The following is a 21,780-nucleotide window of genomic DNA, read 5'->3' on the forward strand; positions in this document are numbered from 1 at the left end:
GGGTCAAATATCATAATGATAAACGAATAATAAATATAACTCACCTTAAAAAAAAAGAAAAAAAAATGTTTGTTTTGAAGGCTAAAAATACAGTTTTTGCCAAAATGACATTACTTTCCGTGATAATGAAAAGAAATTGGGTTTAACGTCCTACTGTTTTGCTCCGAACTGGACTAATGAAGACGGGCATACACCATACAGTGTGCTTTGAGGGAGATTTTGCCCGGACAGTGGCACTACGGCCTACTCTTATATCAAATTCCAACTGTCAAGGGATCTTTTACGTGCACGCCAATGTGTACACGGGACCTCGGTTTTCCGTCTCATCCGAATGACTAGACAGCTGTCCTTGTCAGGCCCTCCGTCCTGCATCACTGGTCTATTTTTCTGCAATCGTACAAGTTAAAAACCATTTTGTGGTATCTGTATGATCGTATGGGTTCATTGTATTTGTTGATAGGAATCAAATATCATAATATTATAAAACATTACAAATCAGACTCATTTGAATAAAATATCTGTTTTGAATGCTAAAAATACAGTTTTTGCCCAAATGATGCCATTTCCGGTGATAGTGTAAATGTTAAAATGGATTGATCTAGTCCAAATTGCCATTAGGCATCAAATATTAAAAAAATATTGAAAATCGAATGATAATTTAATCGTTCACAAGCTAAATAACGTGAAAAGTGACGCATGCAAAATTGCCTATTTCTCGGCAACTGGGCATATTAAAAAGATATTAATAAATTTATCGTCAATTTCAGAATGTAAAAATGTTTCAGAGAAGCCCATGACATTAAAATTTTCACTATCTTGCAAAATTAATTCCCTTACTTTTGCAAGATAATGGTTTCGGAATGAAATTCGTATTATAGATTCATCTTTAACATTAACTCTATTGTCGTTTGAAAAGAATTTGGGGGCCACGGTGGCTAGTTGGTTAAGACGCTGGCTCGCTAGCCTGGAGGTCGGGTGTTCGATCCCTGCATTGGCCGAGAAAGTTCATCGGGATTTTCCGACGTGGTTTCCCCTTGTCAGTGGTGCAGAACGGAGGGCCTGACAAGGACAGCTGTCTAGTCCTTCGGATGAGACGAAAAACCGAGGTCCCGTGTATATATTGGAATGCACGTAAAAGATCCCCTGGCAGTTGGAATTCGATATAAGAGTAGGCGGTAGTGCCGCTGTCCGGGCAAAATTTCCCTCATAGCACACTGTATGGCGTATGCCCGTCTTCATTAGCCCAGTTTGGGAGCAGAACAGTAGGACGTTAAACCCCATTTCATTTCATTATCACGGAAAGTAATGTCATTTTGGCAAAAACTGTATTTTTAGCCTTCAAAACAAACATTTTTTTTTCTTTTTTTTTTAAGGTGAGTTATATTTATTATTCGTTTATCATTATGATATTTGACCCATTTCATTTGAAAAGGATTTAGCGCTAAAATTATACAAAGCGTCTTTAAGAACTTTTTATAGTATAAATAAGAAAGCGTGTTTTACATATATATGAACAAAAAGGGGAAAGAATGGATCCATATTTATATGTGTATTACTCAAACTTAAAAAAGAATAAATTAAAGCAGGCTATAACGTAGAATAATAACCCCACACTGTGTTACGTAGAATATAGACCACGTATATACCTCCTATGGCGTGAGAAATAAATCAAAGTAAATTTGAAACATTATGCTTATATAAAATGGGAATGATAATATGTCTTTTTTATTCTATTCAGATAATTTGCGAATAAAAACTGGAGAAACTGGTAGAAAGCAATCCACCCGTGAATGGTATAACCACGATATTCACCGACGATATGTTGCCTTTCTGAACAAGACAAGTATAAGGATTTTTTTTACTTTATTGCCAAATGTACACATCTTCCTAGAAAATGTTTCGAATGATGGAAAGCGTTTCGAATTGTGTTTTGGGTAGAAGGTCCAAAAAAAGAAAGAAAAAAAAGAAAAAAAAAAGAGAGACTGAGTTTGGCGGTCTGTGGTTGAACTCTGTATTAGTACAAAGCCATACCAGGGACCATGTGATCTACAAATATAATGCAGCTGTAACTATCCGTGTATATATGTTGATAAGGCTTCGTGGACTAAAACACCATTATTGAGAATTAACAGATGACTTCAATAGATAAAGGTACAAGGGCTTATATAGGAGCACCGATTAAACCACTTAACTATTTCTGACAAGACTATTAAAAGGATATAGACCTACGTGTTTACATGATGTCTACATTAGGTAGAAGTTGTCTTGGATACTCTAGAACGATTTTCAAAATATATCATTCGATTGATTTAAACATTTGTATGGTAAAGGGCGTATGGCTCTATTTTTTGGAACCTTGTAATAGACAAAAATGGTTCTAAAAGCACATATTAATGTAATATGAATGTATGTAAAGTGATTTATATTCAATTTTTGAAAAACATATTGTAATTTCTAATCAATCATGTTCGGTGAAATTCGTGAATAGTTCAAATTGAACGACAGTCTTTTACGCCTGACTAAAGCATTCTACACGTTTTTTATACGCCCACATTTTCATGTGGACGTATTATGCCGTCGCCCCTGTCCGTCCACAATTGTTCGTGGACCCTCTACAGGTCACAATTCTTATCCGATTTTGACGAAACTTGAAATATAGGTTTATCTCAAAAAGATCTCGGCTGCTATCGATATTGGCATGTATCGGATCAAAACTTCATGGATTATGGCCCCTGTTTGTACGAAAAATCACGTTTTTTTGGGTTTATAACCCAAAGATCTCGGTTCCTGTCGATATTCGCGCATATCGGACAGTAACTTCCTGAATTATGGCCCCTGATTGTACAAAAAATCACGTTTTTAGCTTGTGGACCCTATAGAGGTCATAATTTTTATCCAATTTAAAAAAGTGTATTATTATATCACTGTTACACCATAAGGACGACTGAATTCGAATTTCGTCGTTTGTGGGTTCACGTGGTTCTACAAACTGAAACAAGGGTCTTAACTCTGGTAGTAATTTACATAAATTGTTAAAATCAACCCAAAATTGACAGACAAAATGGCCGCCGTTTGTTCTCAAATAGCGTAAAAATATGGTATATCAAGGTTGTGGACCCTATAGAGGTCACAATTTTTATCCGATTTTGTTGAAACTTGAAATGTAAGTTTATAACATCGCGCATATCGGACCGTAGCTTCCTGAATTATGGCCCCTGATTGAACGAAAAATCACGTTTTTAGCTTTTGGATCCTATAGAGGTCATAATTTTTATCCGATTTTAAAAAAAACCCTATTATTATATCACCATTACACCATAAGGACGGCTGAGTTCGAATTTCGTGAAAATCGGCCCAAAACTGACAGACAAAATGACGCCCTTCGTTCTCAAATAGCGTAAAAATATGGTATATCAAGGTTGTGGATCCTATGGAGGTCACAATTTTTATCCGATTTTGTTGAAACTTGAAATGTAAGTTTATAACACAAAGATCTTGGTTCCTTTCGATATTTGCGCATATCGAATTGTAATTTCCTGAATTATGGCCCTTGATTGTAGGAAAAATCACTTTCTTGGTAGCTTGTTCTCTATCCATCTCTCGAAAATGCGGGCGTATCCTGCCTGGCAGCCGCTGGTTAAATTCTAATTTTGTCGTATGTAAATGAGCATTTACTAATTACTTCCACATTGTGTTGTAGGATAATGGCATCAATGATTCACATCACATTTGAATAAAATACGTTAAAATTGTAGCCTCTATCGTGTTCACAAAGTTTTTGGCAAAGGGTGGAAAAACTTCAGATGGAAAGGTCGCGGAACGCCGAATATCGATAAAGTTTGTCCGCTCATGGCCACAAATCAAATTTGAGAAGAACCCATTCAAGGCTATAGCCAATATTGCGGCAACAAGGCAATGAAACGCTGAATATCGATAACAAATTTTCGTCGTTTGTGGGTTCACGTGGTTCTACAAACTGAAACAAGGGTCTTAACTCTGGAAGTAATTTACATAAATTGTTAAAATTCGACAGGCTTTTTTGTTTCGCTAATTTTAATGATGCATATAAATTTCATACAGATCAGATGATAACTTTCGTCATTCAAGCATTCATAATGTTCAACAAGCCAACAGTGAGGCTAATGTCCCCTGCCGAAATCCCAATCAAACCGGTTATCAACTATACACCAAGTTTCATCCCTCTGCATCAATTAAAAATTATCTTGTTCCAAAGCATCGACTAATGAAATTGTTTAGCTCTGCTTGGCCTTAGCGGAAAATGTTAAACATTGAACTCAGTCAAGACATTCATCTAATGAACGCCAATAAAGTTTGAACATTCTACCTCAATTAGGAGAGTTATTGTGTCCCAAAGTTTCGACCAATCAAACTGCTTATCACTCTGCTAACCCTGAGCAGAAAATGCTCATTATCAAACTTAGTAATGGTATTATGTCATGAAACTATATATACACCAAGTTTCGGGGATCACGTGGCTAAGTGGGTAAGACGCTGGCTCGCTAGCCTGGAGGTCGAGTGTTCGATCCATGCATTGGCCGAAAAAGTTCATCCAGATTTTCCAGTGTGGTTCCCCTTTGTCAGAAAATGCTCATTATCAAACTTAGTTATGGTATTATGTCATGAAACTATATATACACCAAGTTTCGGGGATCATGTGGCTAAGTGGGTAAGACGCTGGCTCGCTAGCCTGGAGGTCGAGTGTTCGATCCATGCATTGGCCGAAAAAGTTCATCCAGATTTTCCAGTGTGGTTCCCCTTTGTCAGTAATACAGGACGGAGGGCCTGACAAGGGCTGCTGTCCAGTCCTTCGAATGATACGAAAAAACGAGGTCCCGTTTATACATTGGAATGCACGTAAAAGATCCCTTGGCAGTTGGAATTCGATATAAAGAGTAGGCGATAGTGCCGCTGCCCGGGCAAAATTTCCCTCATAGCACACTGTATAGCGTATGCCCGTCTTCATTAGTCCAGCATAGGAGCAGAACAGTAGGACGTTAAACCCCATTTCATTTACACCAAGTTTCATCACTCTCACTTAATTAGAACCAAAGTTATCATGTCCCAAAGCATCAACCAATCAAATTGCTTATCTCTGCTTACCCTAAGCAGAAAATTCTCATCTTTTAACTCCATCAAGGCATTCACCTAAAAAACACATACACCAAATGTGAATATTCTAGCTCAATTAGAAGGATAGTTATTGTGTTCATAAGTTAGTCTCGACCAATCAAATTGCTTATTGCTTAGCTTACCCAGAGCAGACAATGCTCAGTATCGAACTTAGTCAAGTTATTGATGTAATAAAACTATAAACAAAGTTCCATCACTATCACTGTCACTTAATTAGAACTAAAGTTATCGTGTCACAAAGCATCAAACAATCAAATTGAACATTTTAGCTCAACAAAGTGAAACCAGTGCTAAACTCTTGAAGAAATTAATGGAAATTATTGAAATTGAATAGGCTTCTTCATCTCACTGATGAAAACAACATATATCAGATGATAAATGTAGCCTATAGAGTGTTCACAAGAAATTGTGGACGACGGACATACATATGGACAGGGCAACAACAATTTATGACCACATTTCCATGTGGGCTTATCAAAATTGTGACCTCTAGAGTGTCTGCAAGCTAAAACGTGATTTATCAAACAATCATAGGTGACGAGATTATCCATCCATATGAAAATGTGGGCATCTAAAAACGTGATTTTATTTGTACAATCAGGGGCCATAATCCATGAAGTTACATTCTGATACATGCCAATATCGTAAGGAAATAAGATCTTTTGAGATATTTCAAGTTCCGTCAAAATCGGATAAAAATTGTGAAAAGTAGAGTTTCCACAAACAAATTGTGGTCTAACGAACAGGGGCAACAAGAATATACGTCCATGCGAAAATGTTGGCGTATAGAAATAAATCAAAGCTTTTTAAGTTTGATTAGTATTATATTTGACAACACCTTTACTCCAAAATATCCGTAAAACATATTTTTCCTAACATTTCTTATTATATAAATATGAAAATACCTGGATTCATAAAACATAAACTTAATTTTTTGAACAAAATATAATTCAATTATTCAATAATAAAACTTAAACCAACAATCAATAAAGAAATAACTCAATATACCATAAAATAAAAATATAGACGAAAAAGTATTTGTACATAAGAGTAAATATTACTTCAATATTTTCAAACAAGTATCCACAAAAACAACAACCACACAATTAACAAATATATGGCTATTTTTGTGCGTTAAATAAAGAACTATATGCCTACAATTATATTAGCTATGCCTTTTAGCAATGACAGATTGTTGAAAAGAAAAAAGCACAAATTTTAGACTTATTTTCAGATGGTGAATGTTTCAAGAATTAGCATTTAGTAGCAATATTGAATGATGTCAAGCGCAAGGCAGGGGATGCTTACCCTATATAAGCACCTAGTACCACCTTTTGCAATGTTTTTTGATCATCTTTGTGTTATGAATAAATTTTGCTGCACTTGATTTCTTTTGATATGGTCTACTTTAGTCAAATATTAGTACCTTTTTGATAACAATCTTCAAGTTCAAAATGACTTGACTATCATACTTGACCAGAAGCTGATACTATTTGTAATAAGATTAGCAGAATTTTTGCCTTTAAATATAATAGCATTATATTAATAATTATGTCCTTATTGGTAGGCAGTCATATCTCACCGATTAAATTAAATGAGTGATGGGTTGACACATAAAAAGATTTATAAAACCAAAAAATGCTGATTCTGGGTGAAACCAGAATAACATGTTTATCACTAATGATAGGAAAGTTACCATTACATATTTGGCATGAGTGACCAATCACATGATTAATTACATCATAATTAGCCAATAGAATAATTAATAGCTGTAAATCTGAGCGTATATAACAAATAGAATGTGTACTCTTGGGTAGATATCATGTAGATTCTTTAATGTCAGACAGCCGCTAAATTCTTAGAGAGGAGACATGCATTGAGAGATACTGTTGAAGTTGATGAAGAGACACCATCTGGATTCAGAATGCCCTGTGAGTCGTAGGAGAGACATATGATGTCCATAGCCATCAGTAAACTTGTTCTGCTAAATGGTGGGGTTGAGAGAGTAGAGAATGACTTTTATTTTAATTGTGCTTGTAACCTTTGTATCCAGTGCTTGATATAAAATGTAGAAGCGAACTGTATCATTGTTATTCCTGGTTGATGAACGTCTTAACTACTGAGATAGCAAGAAAAAAATACACAACTGAAAAGGAATCCCAAGACGAGAAAAAGAAACAAATATAACCAGAGACAATATACTAGACGATCACAAGTCTAATAAAATGTGTAGCAGAGAAGAGAGTATGCGTCACAGGTTGGGTGTGGGGAGTTTTTTAAGTGTTTGTGCTTTCCACATTTGACCAGCGACGCATAGCACTGCATATTACTAAATATTCCGGTTTAACCAAATGCTTTAAACTTATAAGAAAGCTGGAATTGGGATAATAGAGACCCTTGAGAAACACATACTAGATCTGCCACTGGAAGTACACAGTTTCAGAGCAACCATCAATGACTCTCCTGATATTTTCAAACAGTAAGGGCTGAAAGACTAATATTATAAATATTATTGAAATTGTGTATATCTATGTAGAAAAAACAAGTATGGTTGATAACTGAAAGAGATTGATAGTCAATTCTAATATTCAATTGATACTGATATTTAGTCAATATATTGTAATGCCAACAAAATACAAATAAAAATGATTATTATTACCGTAGTTATGTTATCTTTCCGATCAATAACAAATATATAATTGGGGTTGAAATGCCAGAAAATCACAAAATCAAAATTCATAGAAAATTGATAATCCTTGAGAATCAAAATGCATGCAGGTTGGCAGCAGTTCATTAAATAATAGTTTATGTACAGATAAGATTATTATCAGATTATAAATTGATTTAAAATCCAATAAATCATTCTACACTACGCTTCAGAATTATAAATACGTTCTTCAATATACTGACTTAGTAGAGTATCTGGTGGAAGGAATTCATCATATAAATTTTCTATATGAGTTCTCCGCACTCCACCTTTTGTTTTACCTATATAAAAAAAAAAGAAAATTAATATTCAATTAATTTCAGGCTAATACTATAGTTCAAAACCTGATTTCTTTAACTGTTTTATCTCAAATTATTTTCAAAATAACTATATGATAACGTGAACAAATAAATAAACTCATAAAGGTATAGAGAAAAGAAATTATTATACTTCATTGCAGTGTATACATATAACATATAAGTTAATCAAAAGACAGTCATGTTAGTTAGTTATATTCTAAAGGTAGGTTACCAGGCAACGAAATATACTCCCACAGCAGCTAAATCTTCCAAGCAGAGGTTGTCACATATTTATTCTTTTGTAGGTAAGGCAACACAAATAAAATAACTTGTTTCTCTGGCACCGCCCGCACGCAAAATTGGTTGCGCGTGCAGTCTATTTATTAGTCTTGATGAAAAAAAATAAATATGTAACGCCCGCCCGCACATCGACAAGCAAGTCGTAAAAAAAATATCCCGCATGTACCTACATCCGCCATACATGTATATCTATTCAAATGTATTAAAACTGATTCAGATGAACATGCTGTTATTTTTATCCGAACAATGGCGAAGTTTGGCAGATTTGCCTTTTTTATTGATATCGAAAGAACCTCCATTTTGTATCACGTGATATTAATTACCTCCCCTGATAAACTAGAATTTGATTCGTGTTAAAAGTCATTGGCGACAATATTTCGATCATTCGATCGTAATCGGCTCATTATTGCCGGCTTCAGTCGGTCCTTGTTTGGAAAATCCTATTGATAAAATAATGAACCGTAGAACAGGTTAATTAATTATAGCTAAGAATACGATACGATGACGATAGTCGTCATAATGCATACCTTAGAATCTGGGTCATTATTAGCACATTTACGGTAGTTTCGATAATCCGGAAAATAATAATTGGATTACCGATTTGATGGTTTTACTGACCAGTTGTTAGTTAGATTTAAATAGTCATTCAATATAAACACCGGATAGAACACCGAATATCCTGAGAAACACACCGAATATCCCAAGAAACAGTATTTCCGGCAATCTCCAATACCGATGACACGGTGTGACATGCATTGGTTGGAATTCGGTAAATAATTATAAATAAACCGGCGATACTAGATTTAGTTTTAAATACTGTTTACCATGATTATTATTTATGATACACCTGGTGAAAGAGGCTTAGTTTTTAAAAATATTGTTGTCTTTATGGAGGGCTATTACATAGTCGTATGGAATTTTATTTTAAACCAATTTCAATTATGTGAATTAAATATGGAAAATTATTTTCCTTTCAGTCAGTGTTCAGTCTCAGTGTTTTAGTAGACTTGATTTTGGGTTTATGTTTTAAGTATGTACAATAAAGTTGAATATAACGGAAAGCAAAAACGTAAACTAGTAATGACTTTCTCATTTAAAAAAAAAAAAAAAGAAAGACCGCCCTCCCGCCCCAACAATTTTCAGCAATAGCCAAATTTTATTTTGCACCATCAATGAGTAAAAAAAAAAAAAGAAACCGCCCTCCCTCCCTACAGTTTCAGCTGTCAGTTGCCCGAGAAACAAGACATTTATTTTGTGTGGCCTAATGAGAGTATTTTAGACCATAGATATTAATTTCATACAAATCGGATGATAACTTTTGTCGATAGAGCATTCACAAGGTTCAACAAAATGAAATAAGGGCCATATCTCCAGAATTTATTAACACAACTTGCTGAAATTCAATACGCCTCGTTTCACTGATCTAAATAATGCATATTAATTTCATAAAGATCAGAAGATAACTTTTGTTGATAGAGCGTTCACAAGGTTCAACAAAGTGAAACAAGGGCCATAACTCTAGAAGTAATTAACACAATTCATTAAAATTCAATATGCTTCTTTGTTTTACTGGTTTAAATAATGCATATTAATATGATACAGCTCGGGTGGTAATTTCTTTTGCTAGAGCGTTCACAGGGGTCTAAAAAAAGCAAAACAAGGGCCATAACTCTAAAAGTAATTAACATAATTTATTGAAATTCAATAAAATTCTTTGTCTCATATGTGAAATTGTGAGGTAAATTTTGGCCGGACAGCGGCACTATGGCCTACTCTTATATTGACTTCCAACTGCCAAGGTATCTTTTATGTGCATGCCAATGTGTACCAGGACTTCAGTTTTTCATCCCATTTGAAAGACTAGACGACTGTCCTTGTCAGGTCCTTCATCCTGCACCACTAACAAAGGGGAAACCATGCCGGAAAATCCTGATGATCTTTCTATTAAAGCAATGGTTTTAAAGCCCAAATCTTTAATCCTAGAATTGAAACACTGGTTTGTACTCCAAAACTGTAGCCATAGAATTGCTATAATGGTGTTATAAGCTCAAAACTATAGTCCAGGGGAGCACTTTAGGTACGGAAACCTTGATTTTGTATTTCAAAACTGTAGTTATTAGAACGGAAACCCGTTTTTCATGGCAATAAACATGGCTAATGTTTGCCGTAAAAAAATATAATTTTAGTTTGACTGGTGTACTTACTGGAAGAATGGAGACATAAGAAATGGCACAGGTGATGTAGTAATAGTCGTTCAAAACCACAAGTTATTTCAGATATAAATACAGAGTTGGGCCAATCACGGAAGAATGTAATAATTTCATCTTCAAGTTTTTCTAACAATCCCTGAAAATAACAATCAAATCCCAACAATAATCAAATTAAAAAAATATCATAATAAATTTTAATGCCATTGGATTCAAACACTTATTTACTGCAATTGTTGCGACCAAGGTTACTTAAAATCGGTTTGTGCTGAAATCTTATTTGTATGCCAATTTTATTCCTGTGATAATAGTTATGTCCACAAAATATTTGTGTTTCTTATTCCTAAAAAAAACTGTATTGGCAATTAGCATGAGAGTGAGAAATAGGGTTTTCAATGCTCACTCAACACAAACTAGGTCAATTTTAGACTTAATATGGTAAATAATTGGTCTTTATCAGTGTGTGTGTGTGTGTGTGTGTGTGTGTGTGGGGGGGGGGTAATATGGATATTTGGAAGAAACCCTCGCGGTAAGACAACTATGGTTTCTGGACTCAATGACAGACATTATGACCATTCTACCATCACCTTCCACTTTAACCTCAACGTGGTTATTAGCATATTTTAAAATAATACAAGTAAGATTGCTGTAAATATTTAAAATCAAATCTAATTCAATAACACATCCAGTTGACAAACTATCCAAAAGCTTAAGTTAATGTGACAAGCTGTTGCCATGCAAGATAAGCCCACATTTTGCAAAAGATGGATAAAGAATAAGCTAAAAAAAAAAAAATGCAACTCTTGGTAATTTCAGGGGCCATAATTCAGGAAGTTACAATCCGATATGCGTGAATATCAAAAGGAACCAAGATCTTTTGGTTATAAACTAAATTTTCAAGTTTCATCAAAATCAGATGAAAATTGTGACCTCTAGAGGGCCACAACCTTGATGTTGCGTGTTGTCCGGCAGTTTTCACGAAATCCAAACTCAACCGTCATCAAGGTGTAACAGTGATATGGCTTCTAGGGGGAACCATACTCCTTGCAGTGTTTCGTTTGATTATACCTAATCCCATTGAACACTGCTATAAAGGAAGCAAATTTCTGTTCCAAATTATGATTGTTCAATAGTCCGATTAACAACCAATAGCTAACTGCATAACAATATCATTACGCTTTAAACTGAGCTCCAAATTGGACCAAATGTGAATTATGGCCCCTGATTGTACAAAAAATCATGTTGTTTACCTTGTGGACCCTATGGAGGCCACAATTTTATTCCGATTTAAAAAAGAGTTTGAATATATCACCGTTACACCTTCATGATGGTTGTGTTCGAATGTCGTGAAAACTGGACCAAAAATGACGGACAAAATGGCCGCCCCTCGTAGGCAAACCGTGTAAAAATATGGTATATAAGGTTGTGGACCCCTAGAGCTCACAATTTTGATCCGATTTCGATGAAACATGAAATAAATGTTTATAACCCAAACATCTTGGTTCCTTTCGATATTTGCACATATCGGATAGTAACTTCCTGAATTATGGCCCTTGGCTATACAAAAAATCGCATTTTTAGCTTGTGATCCCTCTAGAGGTCACAGTTATTATCCAATTTAAAAAAACGTGTGAATATATCACTGTTACACCGTAATAATGGTTGAGTTTGAATTTCTTGAAAATCGGACCAAAACTGACAGACAAAAAGGCCGTCCCTTATATAACGCAAATGGTGTAAATATGTGGTATATCAAGGTTGTAGACCCTCTAGAGGCCACAATTTTTTTCTGATTTTGATGCAACCCTAAATTTATGCTTATGTCACAAAGATCTTGGTTCCTTTTGATCTTCGCGCATATCGGATCGTAACTTCCTGAATTATGGCCCTTGATCGTATGAAAAATCGCATTTTAAGCTTGTCGTCCCTCTAGAGGTAACAATTTTTATCCAATTTAAAAAACTGTTTGAATATATCACCAGAACACCCTAATGATGGTTGAGTTCAACATTCGTGAAAATCGGATCGAAACTGCTGGATAAAATGGCTGCCCCTCGTACGCTAATAGTTTAAAAATATGGTATATCAAGGTTGTGGACTCTCTATAAATGCATGTTTATAACCCAAAGATCTTGGTTCCTTTCGATATTCTTGCACATCGGATCGTAACTTCCAGAATTATGGCTCCTGATTGTACAGAAAATCGAGTCTTCAGCTTGTGGTCCCTCAAGAGGTCACAATTATTATCTGATTTAAAAAACCTTTTGAATATGCCAGACAAAATGCGCCTCCCCCCATATGCAAATAGTGTAATCATCTGGTATATCAAAGTTGAAATGCATGTTTATAACCCAAACATCTTGGTTGCTGTTGATATTTGCGCATATCAGATAGTAACTTCCTGAATTATGGTCCCTGATTGTACAAAAAATCATGTTTTAAGCTTGTGGTCCCTCTAAATGTCACAATTATTATCTGATTTACAAAAACGTTCGAATATATCACCGTTACACCGTAATGTTGGTTAAGTTTGAATTTCGTGAAAATCGGACCAAAATTGCCTGACAAAATGGCCGCCCCTCTACGCAAATAGTGTAAACATCTGGTATATCAAGAATGTGGACCCTCTAGAGGTCACAAATTTGATGCGATTTTAATGAAACTTGAAATGCATGTTTATAACCAAAAGATCTTGGTTCCTGTCGATATTTGCGCATATCTGATTGTACCTTCCTGAATTATGGCCCTTGATGTTACGAAAAATCGCTTTTTGTTTAGCTTGTTCTCTATCCATCTCTTGCAAAATATGATTGTATCCTGCCTCGCAGCCGCTGGTAATACCTTAAATCACCGTCCAAAGTTTTAGGCAAGACCCCAGATTAGACGAAAGGCTGTCATGTTGCTGTACTTGGGATAGATTTGCTTGAACAGGAAGAATAGACACACTCCCTCAAAAGCTCAAGTATCAGAAGCCAATCCAGCAATGGCCAGAGACGGATTTCTCGGACCATTTCTTCAGGAATATGAGGGGGACCACAAGCTAAAAATGCTATTTTTCGTACAATCAGAAGCCATAATCCAGGAATTTGCAGTCCGATATGCGCGAATATGGAAAGGAACCAAGATCTTTTGGTTATAAACATACATTTCAAGTTTCATCTAAATCGGATAAAAATTGCGACCTCTAGAGTGTCCACAAGATAAAAACATGATTTTTCGTACAATCAGGGGCCATAATCCATAAAGTTTTGACCAGATACATCCGATCTTTAGGAGATAAACCTATATTTCAAGTTTCGTCAAAATCGGATAAAAATTGTGACCTGTAGAATGTCCACAAACGGAAATTATTGAAATTGATGGGGCAACAGCAATATACGACCACATTTTCATGTGGGTGTACCAAAATTGTGACCTCTAGAGTGTCTACAAGCTAAAAACATAATTTATTGAACAAAATGGGCTACGAGATTATCCGTCCACATGAAAACGTGGGCGTCTAAAAATGTGATTTTTGTACAATCATGGGCCATAATCCATTAAGTTACGTTCCGATAAATGCAAATATTGAAAGGAACCAAGGAGATAATCCCATATTTCAAGTTCCGTCAAAATCGGATAAAAATTGTGACCAATAGAGAGTCCACAAACAAATTGGGGATGGACGGGATGGCAGGGGCGACAACATAATATGTCCACATTAAAATATGGGCGTATAAAAATGTTAAGCTAAGAGATTATTTTCTATAAATTACTATATTTTTTGTGGAGTAACGTAAAAAATCGTGTGCACAGCAATGTCCTTGGTGCTCTCATTGCAATACAAGGATGTGCAACCTAACAAAGCAAATGAAATATCATAATATATTGATTCAAAAATAGTCCCAGTTGAAGCCTATTAACTTTCTACTTACCAAAGGAATATGTCTTCTTCTCAACAGCTTCTTAAAGCTACTATGTAATCGTCTAAATGATTCCTCAGCAGTAAAAGCTGGGTGTACTGTAAAATAAAGTGGCATAAACAAATATATACAGACATGTTATCTCATGTTGCTGTATAAAGAAATCTGGAAGAAAGAAATATGTTCTGTATAACACAAGATAAACAAGTCATTAACAGTGAGGCTTATTAACTACTTGCTAATTTATCTTTTTGCAAGCATAGCAACCAAATTGCTTATCTCTAAACAGCCTAAAAAGAAAATGCTCATGATCAAACTTAATCAAGATATTGATGTAATGAAACTATTATGCTATGTTTCATGAATCTCATTTAATTGGAATCAAAGTTATCATGTTCTAAAGTCTAGACCAAAGTCTTAGCCGAAAATGCTTATCAACGAACTCAGTAAAGGCTAACTAACAATGAACAATTACATCAAGTTTGAACAATCTAGCTTGATTAGAATCATTGTTATCATGATTACCATATTACCATATTGTGCCTCAGAGGTACCTCTGCACAGCCTCTATGGTGGCCAGGAGTTTCCTTTGAATAAGCAATATACCTACCAAATTTCCTTTAAATTGTTCAAGGAAAAGAAGACGTAAATGATGGAACGACAACGGACAGTAGTGACGAAATATGCTATTAAGAGCTGGAGAAAACATAACAATATATTAAAATAAATAAAGATAGGTTGCCGGGCATATGCCCACAGCAGCTATTTCGTCCAAGGAGTTTTTCTTTGTCAAATTTTTGCCATAAATGAAATGAAATGAAATGGAGTTTAACGTCCTACTGTTCTGCTCCTAACCTGGGCTAATGAAGACGGGCATACGCCATACAGTGTGCTATGAGGGAAATTTTGACCGGACAGCGGCACTACGGCCTACTCTTATATCGAATTCCAACTGCCAAGGGATCTTTTACGTGCACGCCAATTAGTACACGGGACCTCGGTTTTTCGTCCCATCCAAACGACTAGACAGCTTTCCTTGTCAGCCCCTCCGTCCTGCATCACTGACAAGGGAGAACCACGCCGGAAAATCTGGATGAACTTTCTCGGCCAATGCAGGGATCGAACACCCGACCTCCAGGCTAGCGAGCTAGTGTCTTACCCACTTAGCCACATGATCTCCTTTTTGCCATAAAAATATACATTTTGATCAATCAGTAAACTGTATAAATTCTGATCCTTCTGACTTTATTTACACATCTGGGTATATCAGGTTTGGTGACCTATTCCTAACTCATCAAGAAATTATCATGAATCCTTTAGTATTGTTAGATTTCTTCATTCCCTTGACATAAACTATAAACATTGTGGTTTTAACAGATAATAATTTCAGCTGCTAGGTTACTCAAAATAATTCTAAAGCGATCAAAGACCATAACTCTGCAAGTACTTAACAAAAACCATTGTATGTATAAAACATGGTACCAGTATATAAACTTGAAGTCTATCAGATTATAACTTGAGCTACTAGGTTTCTTTGTCTCATGAATATAAATACTGCAAATGCATTTTATGTCAATTGGATGAAAACTCTAGCCTCCACAAGCAATTGTGGAACACGGATGGAAATATTGACAGGGGTGACAACAATCTGTGACCACATTTTGATGTAAGTATATAAAAATTGAAATTGTATTACCTTTTTTATACAAATGATTTGAATGTTTTGTATATATATATATCTATATAAAATATAGGAGGATTTAACCCCAGACAGTATTAGTCATCCAGTACATTCATGTTTAAATGTACTTAATAGCATCATAGCACAACAAAAGCTCTTGAATACAGCGACTGAAGTTAACTGTTGTATACGTGTATACACTGTAGCCAATCTGATTCAAACAGGTCTATATTTCGTTTTTTTTTATACTTTCAAAGGCCTTTATTACATTAAGATCTGACCAGTTGTCATGTGAGCGACTACTGCCATATGACGCCTGTCATTCTATTAACCAATCAGCATCTGTGTTTCAAGTAGCTATTTGGAAATACAACGTTTGCTTTGTTTTACATTCTATCGCTGTGACCATTTGATTTGCTAATCCTTTGTTATTTAACAACTCTTTCAGATCCTAGTGTAGTGTAGCCAAGTAAAACGAAATTTTGAAAGAAACGATATTAGACCTTTGTTTTAATCAGATTATTGTATAACAGTCTTCAAAGAGACCATCTCACATTTTAACCCATGTTGAGTTTGATTTCTACCATTAATTTAAATTTCTGATATAAGAAAATGTACTGGATGTTCAACACGAGTTGGTGCAACATACCAACTCTTTTATCTGGTATTTCCTCCCATTCTTCCTCTTCTACTATCTCTCTATCCATTTGATCCTTTTTCTTTCTACCACCATTTCCATTAACAAAGTCATTCCAGATCTGTAATAAACAAACAGGCACAAAGAGATGAAATGACAGCTAATTTCTACCAAAAATGTTAATATACACTTTTGGCTTCTAAATTGCTTTTCAGCCAAGAATAATTTTCGATCTGTCAAATATACCTAAAGAATCTAATTCCCTTTTCAGTTTAGGGATAATGGCAGTAAATGAGCGCTAGAATATTTTGTTCTATGAGGCCTTATTTTCAAAATTATGACTGGAACTAAAAATATTTAACATTTTAATAAAGGTAACTTACTACTGTATACATTTATCTTATTATAAGCAAATTACCTTCATCTTTTCATGATCCATAAAGAGTTGAGCAAAAGCTGAGACATGAGGTTCTTTAAGACTAACCATATCACATTCGCATTCCTCTTTATCAACCATATTCACTAAATACTGTACTGAAATATTAAGTTATAAATCCACTATATATTGTACTAAAGTATAAAGTTCAAAATTCTTCAAAAATGGGCCCCAAAAAATGGGGGAAAAAAAAATCCTTAATAGATAATAAACAATTAAAACAAGAATCCATTCTAAAGTTCAATAAGAAATATTCGCATGAGCATTGATTTTAAAAATTGTGAAGTTTTAACTCATAGATTGGGTGGCATGACATTTTTTCTTCAATCATAATCCAAAGTTACACCGCTGTCAAGTCAATCAGATAATAACTTTCACTACTCACAAAAAATTGTGGCAGAGGGACCAATGTCAACACATTAAAGGACAAATTTCAATGGGGATGCTCGATTTTCAGTCCGGAATGTCCCGAATTGCAATCAAGTGAAGTGGAATTCAGTCCTGTCACAGTTTCCACAGTCCCAACAATGGTGGTGGTGTGACTAGAATCGTGATATATTTAAGCACAACCATTTGGAGCATGCGTTGTAGCCCGAAATCCCCCTTTCCACTCGATTGTCACTATTTTGGGGATTTAGAGAATACTATTCCAGATCGTTCAATCAAGTATCCTCAATATGTTGTTAAAGGGGAGTAACTACAGGTTTATAGTTAAAGGGGAGTAACTACAGGTTTATAAACTTAATGGCATATCTTAACCTTGGGCTAAATTTAAAGATAATCTAAGTTTTATGGCTACATGTATCTGGTGTCTTTTTACATTAAAGCGGCATTAGGTAAGATTAGATAAAGAGCTCACAGTTCTTGCTATAATAATTAAAAAATAGATATGGAAAAGAGAATATGCTGACAATTTCAGTCAAATTACTTCACTCTGAACTGAGATATTAGCGATTCAATTGTAGGCTAGCCACAACAAGTTTTAAAATACAACAATTCAGATGTAAAAAGTAAATATTCACTTCGGTGCACTACTCCGCCGCTCTCAAAATCATTTTATACATTTAACCAGCGGCTGCCAGGCAGGATACGCCCACATTTTGCAAGAGATGGATAGAGAACAAGCTAAAAACAAACAGGATTTTTTTGTACAATTAAGGGCAAAAATCCAGAAAGTTATGGTCTGAAATCAAGGGCCATAATTCAGGAAGTTACGATCCGATATGTGCGGATATCGAAAGGAAACAAGACCTTTGGGTTATAAACTTACATTTCAAGTTTCACCAAAATCAGAAGAAAATTGTGACCTCTAGTGGGTCCACAACATTGATATATACCATATTTTTACGCTAATTGTGTACGAGGGCGGCCATTTTGTCCGGCAGTTTTGTTCCGATTTTCACGAAATTCAAACTCAACCAAAATTATGGCGTAACACTGATATTTTTTTAACGGTTTTTTTAAATCGGATAATAATTGTGACATCTAGAGGGACCTCAAGCTAAAAGCACGATTTTTCGTACAATCAGGGGCCATAATTAGAATAGTTACGGTCAGATAAGCGCGAATATCAAAAGGAACCAAGATCTTTGGGTTATAAACTTACATTTCAAGTTTCCTCATAATCAAAAGAAAACTGTGACCTCTAGAGGGTTCCACAACATTGATATACCATATTTTTACGCTATTTGAGTACAAGGGGCGGCCATTTTGTCTGTCAGTTTTGGTCTGATTTTTACGAAATTCGAACTTAGCCGTCCTTAGGGTGTAACGGTGATATACTATAACGATTTTTTAAATCGGAAAAAATTATGACCTCTATAGGGTCCACAAGCTAAAAATACGATTTTTCGTACAATCAGGGGCCATAATTCAGGAAGTTATGGTCCGATATGCGCGAATATCAAAAGGAACTGAGATCTTTGGGTTGTAAACTTACATTTCAAGTTTCATCAAAATAGGATTAAAATTGTGACCTCTATAGGGTCCACAAGCTAAAAACATGATTTTTCTACAAACAGGGGCCATAATCCATGAAGTTTCGATCCTATACATGCCAATATCTTAAGCAACCAAGATCTTTTGGAGATAAACCTATATTTCAAGTTTCGTTGAAATCGGATAAAAATTGTGACCTCTAGAGTGTTCACAAACAATTGTGGACGGACGACAATATACGTCCACATGAAAATGTGGGTGTATAAAAATGGCAATCTTCGACAATCAAAAAATGAAATTCAGCCATGTTCCATTCGCAATAGATAGTAGACCTGGGTAATCGCGTCTTAGAGGGAATTCCTTCTGACACCACATATAGATAGACTTCAATGATACAGTGTGAAACTGCTGCTGGAGGTGGCCATGATTGTTTATTGCGGATGACGTGAACAGTGTGTACGACATCGTAATTTATTCAAGAACTGCTCTAGGTTTGGGAAACCTTCTTGTCTGCTATAAATTGTTTTTTTCGTGCGGCTTATATCTCCAGTATTACACAACAAACGGTCAAACTGTTATGTGTCCTCTGAGTTACTTTACACATGGAACAAGTATGTAATGTCTTAATAAGATTGGCGTTGAAAAGTTAGTGTGTATCTTTAACATCCACTTGACACAAACCAGGTCATTTTGGGACTAACATATATGTATGGTTCAATCTTATTTCAATAATTTGCTTGCACGTCGGAGGAAACCGGAAAACCCAATGAAAAGCCAGAGGGTTGGAAAGGCTACCCTAATTCTTGTCACGTACAAGCGGGGAATCGACAGACCTTATTTATGGTCCAACGGCCTCGTGTTAACCATTCGGCCACTCAACCCCCCTCGGTACTCACAATTTTCTGTTCTGCGAGCACGTCTAACACCAGTACGATGTTTAGACAGTAAGAGATTCTCATCAAATCCTTTCTTCTTATTATGAGAGCTACGAGATTTTGTCTTACTGGAGGATCTAAGATCCGACACACTACAGATCATAACATCATCCTCTATTTGATCATTTTCTGGTAATCTGAAATTATACAAATTAAATACGTAAGTTACAGTACCAGCACATGAAATGGCATAGGCCTACATGTACATTATTAATACATTGTATTTATGACAGTTGGCTAATTCTGGTTTGGCATATTCAATTTCTTTCAACTGATTTCAACAATATATGAAAAGGTACGAATCAATTTGAGGTACAAAGTGAAGTACAAAACGGCTGCCAAACCAGAATTAGAACTCAATGACCGTTGAATACTTCTTGGGTTATTCAATGGTTGAAGATGTGTATCCCTGCCCAAGTTACAAGTATTCCACGAGCGCTAATTATGTTTCACCTTTATTTCAATTTCTTTCAACCACATTTAGGATGATTGGGCAAGCTCTTTTTGTAAGAAATGGATATGGCCTCGACACGCTTACTAGTCTAACTATATTTTCTATTTGAGCCTACTGTACGTATCAATGACAGATTGCCTACTAGTATTAATAAAACAAATCAAAATATTAAAAACCAAATAAAATTGCGAATTATAATTTTGACTCATTTCAATGAGGTTATGCAATTTTAAGGTCACATATATTTATTTATTTGACAGCATTACTTCCCCCAATATTAGCTTTGTTCTTCCAGGTATGTATAACCTATAATTAAAATAAGTATAATATTCAGATTTTTATTAGTCAAATGTCTGGAGGGTAGCTACATGTGGTAAATAGCAATCTAGGTCTAAATAAATTCAACTCTTAATTCCATTTTGATTGAATTCAAAACCTGCACATCCATATTTGTGAAATTATGTGTTGCCCTGGTAAATCAAGAGTAAGCATCACTAATGTTTCACTTGTTAGGTCTTGTACTAAGTTGTAGGAGAAAACAGCCACTTTTTTCAATGACAAAATCCATGGCCCATGCAATAAATGAAATGAACAGTTCTTTCCGATCAATATAAACTATGACAAATGACCCTTGTGCAATAAATCTAACAATATGTCACATCAAACTAAACAGTGTTCCAAATTCTGGCTTGTCAATAATAAATAACAGTGCATAGGCCTAACTTAAATGACAGTAAAATGTCTAGACAACTGTCATTTTTGCGGGATCGAAAAAAGGATCAAAACTCACCCCAGATCATCTTCAATATATCCAGTGAAAAATAAATCGTTTGGATCTCTAATTACCCCCATGATTGCAGGAAAAGGCAAATAAACAAGCTGATGAATCAAAACAAAAGCAGGGATAGCTCAATATCTGACGTTTGCTGAAGAACTTGCAGGTCAATGACGAAATACGGTATCGTGCAAATTTATGCTCAACATGATACAAGAGAAAAACGAAACGAACAGTATTTTCTGGCAAATGTTTAATAAAAGTAAAACAAATGACAAATAGAATCTAATCATTTACAAGCAGAAAAAAACCCAGATAGTATATCCAGTAGGAATATAAATGCCGATTAAATATTTTG

The 21,780-nt window shown here is 35.2% G+C and overlaps 1 protein-coding gene across 1 annotated transcript; it reads right to left on the bottom strand.

Annotated features, from left to right (window-relative positions):
- Positions 1-10,611: 10,611 nt before the first annotated feature.
- On the bottom strand, positions 10,612-21,607 carry LOC126817964 (R3H domain-containing protein 4). Its single transcript, XM_050545137.2, has 6 exons — positions 21,438-21,607; positions 20,155-20,330; positions 17,303-17,418; positions 16,897-17,005; positions 14,579-14,664; positions 10,612-10,803 (listed from the first exon to the last, which is right to left on the bottom strand). The coding sequence occupies exons 1-6, from the start codon at positions 21,497-21,499 to the stop codon at positions 10,612-10,614; spliced, it is 741 nt and encodes a 246-aa protein (XP_050401094.1). The 5' UTR covers positions 21,500-21,607.
- Positions 21,608-21,780: the final 173 nt, after the last annotated feature.

The sequence above is a fragment of the Patella vulgata genome, chromosome 4 (assembly GCF_932274485.2).
Source record: "Patella vulgata chromosome 4, xgPatVulg1.2, whole genome shotgun sequence".
Classification (NCBI taxonomy): Eukaryota; Metazoa; Mollusca; class Gastropoda; family Patellidae; genus Patella; species Patella vulgata.

What these genes read in the sequence shown, in the direction of transcription:
- LOC126817964 (XM_050545137.2), bottom strand. Translation starts at nt 21,499, where the DNA reads ATGGGGGTAATTAGAGATCCAAACGATTTATTTTTCACTGGATATATT. An exon ending in TGCTCGCAGAACAGAAAATT is followed by an intron (nt 17,419 to 20,154) that starts GTGAGTACCGAG and finishes TTAATATTTCAG; the next exon opens with TACAGTATTTAGTGAATATG. An exon ending in TGGATCATGAAAAGATGAAG is followed by an intron (nt 17,006 to 17,302) that starts GTAATTTGCTTA and finishes TGTTTATTACAG; the next exon opens with ATCTGGAATGACTTTGTTAA.